At 35.6% G+C, this 9,866-nt stretch overlaps 2 protein-coding genes across 2 annotated transcripts in view; one reads left to right on the top strand and one right to left on the bottom strand.

The window, feature by feature from the left end:
• Positions 1-99: 99 nt before the first annotated feature.
• Positions 100-3,589, bottom strand: slc48a1a (solute carrier family 48 member 1a). The gene is made up of 3 exons (XM_051661754.1): positions 3,355-3,589; positions 2,393-2,560; positions 100-2,193 (listed from the first exon to the last, which is right to left on the bottom strand). Exons 1-3 carry the CDS (start codon positions 3,482-3,484, stop codon positions 2,057-2,059), a joined length of 435 nt encoding a protein of 144 aa, XP_051517714.1. The 5' UTR covers positions 3,485-3,589; the 3' UTR covers positions 100-2,056.
• Positions 3,590-9,279: 5,690 nt separating this feature from the next.
• Positions 9,280-9,866, top strand: part of rapgef3 (Rap guanine nucleotide exchange factor (GEF) 3) — a 50,466-nt gene continuing 49,879 nt past the window's right edge. The window contains exon 1 of the mRNA XM_051661708.1: positions 9,280-9,511. The gene's annotated coding sequence lies outside the window, so the exon portion shown is untranslated. The remainder of the gene's footprint in view (positions 9,512-9,866) is intronic.

Raw genomic sequence — 9,866 nt, 5'->3', positions numbered from 1 at the left:
ATTAATTAATAATACAACCTATTAGTATACTATTGGTTTTTGGACTTCAAAACAGTGTGCAGATAAAAAGAAATCCTGAAATGAGGAAACATTATTTGTGGGATAGATTAAAACAGCAGTACTTTAATCCAATTGAGATGTTTCATATACAGTCTGTGCAAATTTTGAACTGCATGTAGTATGACTGTAATCAGTGATGAATCTGTGTACAGTTGGTTAAAAGCAAACAAAATACAAAACAATTTTTGACACATGCTATAGCATAAAACATGGTAGGTAAAATGTTTTTTGAAGGTGACCCTCACCTTTCTAAATTTCAACAAACAACACATTTAACATTCCTATGCAATCTAGTGCAATCTGTTTTTGTTACTTTTTGGCTCCTAAACTGTTCAGACTCAAGCAGCCAAACACTATACTTTCTAAAGCTCTGGTTCAGACAGATAAACACTCTTTGAAATAAACAAGCACATCTGCATCTGAATTAAAACACATTAAAACAAACACATAATTGTTAAAGAAAAAAAAAAATCTAATAACATAACACAGATATTTAGTATTCAGTACTATGGTGAATTCAGCTCACTCTTGTACCTTATTAAAATTTAGTGAATATGTACTTTGTATTTGCAGATGACAGAGTACCAGGAAGTCATTCAATAGATCCATCACCCCCACTAGTGGCAAAGAGAGGAACTGCATTGTAATAATGTAACGTGGGCTATGTTCAGAATGGACTACTGCTTACTACATACTGCACAGAATACACTGCATTCTCATAACATAAACTGTGTATGCTACATTCAGTAAATAACGTTCAGGTATCACCTCTGTATTACAATTTTACATCTTTAAATCTTAACTTTTGGTATTCTAAACAAATAAGAGTCAAGAATATGTTCAAAATCATGGTTGAAATGACTTACTGTTCATTCATGACATTAGAAATTGAACGGTCAAGCATGTTCTTCGCTGTGTGTCCTGTTGCATATTGCACATTTTGGCAATTGTAGCAGGTCATCCGTGTATTATGTGGATCCAGAAAATGTGCAAACTGCGCACAGTATTAATACTGCAGCAAACAGTAAGTATGAGTAGTATGGTAGAATTTTATTCCGAACATAGCTACTGATAATCCACAGCTTCTAATCATAAATAAAAATAGGTATAAACAATATATATATAATAAACACTGTCTATGTACAGGTCTACTCTAACACATTTTCGGTTGAAAACTGTCCTGTTTCCTAAAGTCATAGTTTTACAAAGTAAGCAGTATTACAAAGCAGTTTCAAAAGTCTCAGTTTTCGGTGGAGGAAAACGCCGTTCCAGTGTGGATTAGAGGTATAAACATAGCAAAATCAATGCATTTTCAACCGAAAACATATTAGTGTGGACATGCCCTACGTCTGAAAACAATAACAACATCAACATCACTAACAATGAATCAAAGTCAGCTTTGTAGACAGATGCTAATATGGACACCGTCCTACATTCCTCCATCCCTCTCTTAGGCCCCTAGAAATAGCTGTGCAAATCCTTTTTTATTAACCCACTCTGCTTACTGCAAGGAGAGATCGAACTTCACATCTAACATCTGGAGAGAAGTTGCCCTGAGTAAAGTAACAACTACCTGTGTCCCCATCTTAGTGTATCCCACAATGCCTTCAAAAAACCTAACACACTCACTAATGGCACCAAATGGAATTGCAAAATAAAATGTTTCCAATCAATCCTTCTGAATGGAACGCCACCGGGATGAGTAAATTATGACAGAATTTTCACTTCTGGGTGAACTAACCCTTTAACATTGAAAAACGTACACAATTCACCTTTAAAAAAATGAAAAAGACTGTAATGAGGCAGACATTCACCAACATCTTATTCCAGGGCCTGGATCTGAAGGAAGGTGGGGCTGAGATTTGACTGTCTTTTCTGTGAAAGCAAGAAGACGGTTTTAAAAGAGGATAACCATCCATCCTTATGTTTCCATATTGGCAAGTGAAGCCACCGACTGGCAACAACAAATCCGTTCATCTCCAGATGAAAGAGCCAATCAAAAGTCACTGAGGATGCTGATATCAGCAAACTCCTGCCGATACCGGTAGGAGTACAGGCCAAGCAGAGAGGCCCATTTAAGAGTCATGAAGCTCCACACAGCTGACAGATAGAAGCTTTTGGCGTCAGATAATGCTGCAAACAAAACAACAACAAAAAAAGAAAAAATTAAGACAGATAAGGAAAACTGTGAGGCTGTGAGTAGGTACTTGTGAGGTTACCTTGATTTAATCACAGACACAATAGCTTACAGATAGCACAGTTCAAACTTCCACTTTAATCTTTTTATGTTGGGGAATCTGCCCTTCCAAGATGTCCATGTGAAAGTACTTACCCTGCTTTTCTATAACAGCTAGAGCTATGAAGGTGGCAAAAGCAGCAACTGCCAGGAGGGAGAAGACAGAACTAACAAACATGAAGAACTTCAGTCCCTTCAGCCAGGTGCGCCAGTAGTCCTGAATGTACATAATGTGTGTGACCAAGGCCCAGAGTGCCAAAACCCCTGCAGATTTGAAAACACACATAAAATACACATTGTGTTGATTGGGTCTTCCCTCATGGGATTAGTACAAATCTATCTTTCTACAGAAGAATCCAAAAATCTGGGAATGCTAGTAAAAGTGTTTTGCATTATCTAATTTAATACCAAATATTTGTGCATAACCGGATGATCCATGTTTTCCAAGCTTGACCTGAGAATGTCCCAAAGAGCATTTGTATGCTACAATGCAAGCAAGGAAATCTGACCTTTCGTACGAAGTTAAGATGGCCAATGTTACTAAATTAATTTGTGACCTAGAAATAGTGCAGAATTGTAATATATTTCTCCATCATAATAAATCCATTCAATGTTTTCCTTTTATAATCCTCAAACTTTCTTTTTATTTCCAAGCTTAAAAGAATAAAATCCCAGGTTTTCAATGTGGACTCAGACTTTTGGACCCCACGGTGTCCGTCTGTCTGGTTAAAAATCATAATGGGTCTGCATCAGTAAATAGGTCATGCTGTAAATAGTAATAATAATAAATAGGTTGGTCCTTCTAAGAAATACATGAAACAGTTACTAATAATAGTTATATATCTCTTTTAGAAGTGCGAATCATACACTGCAGACTGTGTATTACACTTAGAACACTAATTACGGCTGCAGACTACCTTGTCAACCACAAAATGGCAAGACGTACAATAACAATGCATTGAAAGGCATGACAGTAAGAAACAAAATAAGAAATCACGATGTTTTTACTGTAGCAGTGGGAATAAAGAGAAACTGTGGCCTTGGGTTTATTTACATACCCGATAATCCGCCCATCGCCGCCGTCCACGGCTGTTTATACACCACATTCCAAACGACAAACGCCGAAAAACCAACCAACATGCCGAATGTGGCATAGCCTACACTTATATAGATCCTGTTCGGACCCATTAATAAGCTTTAAAGTATCGAGGTTTTTAGAGAAGCTGGATAAACAGGCTGAACTGAAGGATTACACCATCCGAGAGCGATTATGTAATGCAGAGCAGTTCATTCGTAAACATGATACATGGTACGACCCGGAAGAGCTCCACGATATTACCATGGCAACTGTCAACAACATTGATAGCCAAAAGGTTTTGATGATTGAAAAGCAATTTTTATTGTTAAGTTTTTAGAAGAAATTCAAACAAACTGCCCACTTGTCTCTTTCGACAATATTAAAGGAATATTACAGCAGGTTAAATACAAGTTAAGCTCAATCGACAAAAAATATAAACCCAAAAAATATTTCGACTGGTCCCTCATTTTCTTTAAAAAAAAAAAAAAAAAAAAAAAAAAAAGGAAAAATCTAGGTTGCAGTGAGGCACTTACAATAGAAGTGAAGGGGGGCAATTTTTGGATAGAAGGCAGAAATGTTAAGCTTATAATTTTATAAAAGCACATATTCATTGTTCTGTTAAAACTCATATTTTATTTGAGCTGCAAAGTTGTTAAAATCATCGTTTTTACACTCATTGTAGGGTTTGTTGACATCACATCGCAATGGTAACGACGTAGTTAATTGGCTATAACTTTATACAGAAACGGTTAGCAAGCGAATTTATCACACTAAAATCATGTGCACATGTGTATTGTTTATGTCTTGTGGCTATACTTTGAAATAGTGAGTATTTTAAAGTTTACGGATTGGTCCCATTCACTTCCATTGTAAGTGCCATGCTGTAACCCAGAAAAGGAGGGACAAGTCAAAATAAATTTTTGTAGTAATCAGTATTGCCACAAATGCTGTCGATTGACCTTAACTTGTATTGAACCCGGAATATTCCTTTATTTAATACAGTTATGTAATTTTTTTCCTTTTACACACATTACATAGAAAAAAATCAATGAATCAATATAAAATTAAAAGTACTGCAATAATATCAATGATATAGTTTTGCATTAAGTCCATGTTCATTATTCAGTATTTAATACGTATTTACAGTATACTCATATGATACTTGTTATTAATTTAATAGAAGGAGGCCATTTTAGCATGGAAAAAAATATGTGAAAATATAGTAAATCTGAAATATGTTATGCAAAAAAGGTATGCAAATATGTTTAAAAGTATTTCTGGGATTTCCACCTTAAAAGTTTGTAGAAATAAACAGACAAAAAGTTAACCAGCCTTGCTTTCATATACAAACAAACAAGGAGCAAAACTCAACCAAATAAACTGAAAAATGGTTACATTTATTTGTCAAAAAATGATATGTGATGTTTTCCTGTGGCTACAGTCTCTATAAATATAGAACTTTATTAAGACCATAGATTATTATGATGTCATATGCATCTTTTGTTGTTTTGTGCAGCACTGCAGACAGGGGCTTTTTAATCTGTGTTTGATCTTTTCTCAGTGGTTTTCCATTCAAGTCCTCTACAGTAATTGTGAAATAACTTCCTGCCTTAAAAACCTCATAGTAGAGTTCATTTGAAGTCGTTAAAACTAATTTTTTTAACCACTCCACAGATTTAATATTAGCAAACTATAGTTTTGGCAAGTCATTTAGGACATCTGCTTTGTGCATGACACGAGTAATTTTTCAACAATTGTTTACAGACAGATTGTTTTACTTTTAATTGACTATATCACAATTCCAGTGGATCAGAAGTTTACATACACTAAGTTAAATGTGCTTTAAAGCAGCTTGGAAAATTCCTTAAAATGATGTTAAGCCTTTAGACAATTAGCCAATTAGCTTCTGATAGGAGGTGTACTGAATTGGAGGTGTACATGTGGATGTATTTTAAGGCCTACCTTCAAACTCAGTGCCTCTTTGCTTGACATCATGGGAAAATAAAAAAAAATCAGACAAGACCTCAGAAAAAAATTGTGGACCTCCACAAGTCTGGTTCATCCTTGGGAGCAAGTTCCAAACGCCTGAAGGTACCACGTTCATCTGTACAAACAATAGTACACAAGTATAAACACCATGAGACCATGCAGCCATCATACCGCTCAGGAAGGAGACACATCCTGTCTCCTAGAGATGAACGTAGTTTGGTGCGAAAGTGCAAATCAATCCCAGAACAACAGCAAAGGACCTTCTGAAGATGCTGAAGGAAACAGGTAAACAAGTATCTATATCCACAGTAAAACGAGTCCTATATTGACATAACCTGAAAGGCTGCTCAGCAAGGAAGAAACCACTGCTCCAAAACCACCATAAAAAAGCCAGACTGCAGTTTGCAAGTGCACATGGGGACAAAGATCTTACTTTTTGGAGAAATGTCCACTGGTCTAATGAAACAAAAATTGAACTGTTTGGCCATAATGACCATCGTTATGTTTGGAGGAAAAAGGGTGAGGCTTGCAAGCCGAAGATCACCATCCCAACCGTGAAGCATGGGGGTGGCAGCATCATGTTGTGGGGGTGCTTTGCTGAAGGAGGGACTGGTGCCCTTCACAAAATAGATGGCATCATGAGGAAGTAAAATTATGTGGATATATTGAAGCAACATCTCAAGATATCAGCCAGGAAGTTAAATCTCTGTCGCAAATGGGTCTTCCAAATGGACAATGACCCCAAGCATACTTCCAAAGTTGTGGCAAAATGGCTTAAGGACATCAAAGTCAAGGTATTGGAGTGGCCATCACAAAGACCTGACCTCAATCCGATAGAAAATTTGTGGGCAGAACTGAAAAAGCGTGTGCGAGCAAGGAGGCCTACAAACCTGACTCAGTTACACCAGTTCTGTCTGGAGGAATGGGCCAAAATTCCAGCAACTTTTGGTGAGAAACTCGTAGAAGACTACCCAAAATGTTTTGACCCAAGTACAAACAATTAAAGGCAATGCTACCAAATATTATCAAAGTGTATGTAAACTTCTGACCCACTGGGAATGTGATGAAAGAAATAAAAGCTGAAATAAATCATTTTCTCTACTATTATTCTGACATTTCACACACTTAATATAAAGTAGTTATCCTAACTGACAGGGAATATTTTCAACGATTAAATGTCAGGAATTGTGAAAAACTGAGTTTAAATATATTCGGCTAAGGTGTATGTAAACTTCTAACTTCAACTGTACAGCGGGGCTAAAGGCCCCTCGAGGTAAAAGGCACATTTTATTTGATTTTCTCTCAAAACACTAAATAGCAACAGAAACTACCACAGCACTTTCCTGTTTGTCGATATAAACTGCAAAATATTCCTGATCCATGAGCTCATCGCATACAGTGTTTAAAGGTTGATTTTAAGGTATTTTGATTTAACATTTAATAATTTTTAAAATGTTGCAAATTTACGTAGCTAATGAGAATCCCTGAAATTACCACATTTACTTTGTCAAAATACTTATTTGTCATTTTCAGTTTTATTCAAGGAGATTAAATCAGAAGTTTTTTTTTTAAATAACTGTCCAATAAATGAGAGTATTTGGGGTAAAAAGCCCCCTTGTTGCAGGGGCTAAAGGCCCCAATGAAACACATTGTTTTTCTATGTGGGGGGAATGGATTTGACATGAATGTTCAAAGTTGGCTCACATTGACTGATCCAATCACAATGGAGATCCATTTGTTTATAGAATACTAGAGATGTTATGAAATGTTAAATGTGATTGAAATTGACAGGACATGGTGCACCCTTTTCTGAAGAAATTTTGAATAAGCATTGTCTCAATTTGTTACCCAAAAAAGCATCTTGCTGTCTCGAATCTATTTGCATTAGTTGACATATTTTGCACTATAACTATTGCCACTTTATCTACACAATATCATAACCCCCAAGTGTGGGGTAAAAGGCCCTTTCACCACCTTAAAAAAAATAAAAATAAAAAAAAATATATATATATATATATATATATATATATATATATATATATATATATATATATATATATATATATATAATTTAAATCAAAACAACCTGTCATTATTTCTTTTCACACAAATTATGTTGCTCCATCAATATAAAAAAAAAAAAAAAAAAAAGATGTGTATTCTTCTGATCTTGATACACTTCATGACCAGAAAAAAGCACATTTTCCTAAAGGTGTGCCTTTAGCCCCATTGTACCCTAAAGATGGTATTATCAGATATGGTAATTCTGCATAACATTTTGTTTTTAAGTTTACAAATAAAACATTTTCGTTTGAAAATGACTTAAAATACTTGCTTAGCTTTGCACCAGTTTTTATGAGAAATATCTCTTAAAAGACTGTTTGTTGATGGATCGATGCTCAAGACCTGATGCTTCCTATATTTTATTTATCTATTTTCTTGAGCTGATAAACTCCATACTTGTTACAGAGAAGTGAAAGTCTTCAAACACTGTATTTCAATCAGGACCACTTCTGTCAAATTAATATTTGACTTGAATACTTTTTTTATTATTATTGTTTTATTTATTTTATTAAAAATGTTTTTGTTTTTTTTTACATTTTATCCCCTTTTCTCTAGAATTTTGGCATGCCCAATTCCCACTACTTAATAGGTCCTCATGGTCGCGCGGTTACTCACCTCAATCTGGGTGGTGGAGGACAAGTCTCAGTTGCCTCCGCTTCTGAGACAGTCAATCCGCGCATCTTATCACGTGTCTCGTTGTGCATGACACCACGGAGTCTCACAGCATGTGGAGGCTCATACTATTCTCTGCGATCCACACACAACTTACCACGCACCCCATTGAGAGCGAGAACTGCATTATGGCGACCACGAGGAGGTTACCACATGTGTCTCTACCCTTACTAGCAACCAGGCCAATTTGGTTGCTAAGGAGACCTGGCTGGAGTCACTAAGCACACCCTGGATTCGAACTCGCGACTCCAGGTGTGGTTGTCAATGTCAGTACTTGCTGAGCTACCCAGGCCCCTTGACTTGAACACTTAAATGAATACTTTATTCACTTATAGACAGTTAAAACAATCTGTTGGTGTTGTAAAGTATGATTTCAATTGCAAACGTAAACTGATGGAAATAATATGGCATCCTTTGATGTCATTTATTATGATTATGTCGTTGATGACATACATTAATGGAGACAATATTAAAAATGCTGTATCAATATTAGTAAAGAGTTATGAAATACTACACCTAGATTTTATCACTAAAAGGTTGAATTCTTACTAATATCATCCACAAAGTGTTCGTTATATTCAATATCAGGTTTGCAGCAATTTCCAACAGGACCTGGTGCACTTTTAACATAAGACAATTAAATTGTCAGTACACAGAATGGCATTTTTACAGTATACACAGCACACACAGGACAGAAGCTGTGTTGGTAAGATAGTATTGATAACCTTTTTCTTGATGATAGTTGGACTATCTAGGAAAAGATCTATGGAAAAAGTGGGAAGATAAAAATAACCTATTATTCTAGGGGTCAAGTAGTGCTGATTAGCAATGTAAACACAATATTTGGCAGCACAGAATTTGATGCACATGTACACAGTGTGAAAGTCCAGAGGGGCATGAATAAAGTCAAGAGCACACAGCTGTGCATTGGCCCCATTTCCCCTGGTCACAGTGGAGAGTTATTACAGTATGGGATTTGTTTCAAATTTAGGGCAATTGAATACAGCAAGTGTCATCAAGCTTTTAAACACACCTTCTTAAGGCAGCCTTCACAAAATGCCACATTTACTATATGTCACCAATCAGAGTGCAGCAGGAAACTGGTAACTCGTATGGTCTCAGCAATTCAAATGAGATCAAAACTCTGGCTGGTTTCCTCTGTATACTTAACAGACACGAAAGAGAGACCAAATAAGATTGAGACAGATAAAGTGAAAGAAAGAAAGAGAGAGAGATAGAGAGAGAGAGAGAGAGAGAGAGAGAAAGTGATAAAGAGATATGCTGGAAAGAGAAATAATTGGCGCTCCACTTAAAGACCAGAAAGACAAGTCTCTCCTGACTGACTTCAAAGGAAACTATTTGCAAAGAAGAAAACACTGCCAACATCTTTTAAAAATATACCAGGCATACCGGTAAGTATGTTTATCAAATCTATTACTGACAGATGTAATCATCTTTCCTTTTAGTTTAAGTAGAAGAGTCTTCCGTATGAGAAGACATACCAGTTAACAGTCATATTACAGTAAATATTGTAATATTTGTGTATTATTATTACATTTATATTTGTACTATTCATTAATACTCAGTACTATTCACATCTAATTTAGATGTTACTGCATGAAGCATATTTTTAAGTTACCTGAATAAACCTAAAATTACAGTTACATTTTTTTTTTTTTTATTCATGTTTGTTTACATTAATGAGTAAATGAAATTATAACTAAAAAAAAGAAAACACTATAACCATAGACAGCAGTATCTGACAGT

This window comes from Myxocyprinus asiaticus, chromosome 29 (assembly GCF_019703515.2).
Source record: "Myxocyprinus asiaticus isolate MX2 ecotype Aquarium Trade chromosome 29, UBuf_Myxa_2, whole genome shotgun sequence".
Lineage (NCBI taxonomy): Eukaryota > Metazoa > Chordata > Actinopteri > Cypriniformes > Catostomidae > Myxocyprinus > Myxocyprinus asiaticus.
The sequence above is the reverse complement of the archived record's forward strand: the minus strand, read 5'-3'. Positions and strand labels throughout refer to the sequence as shown.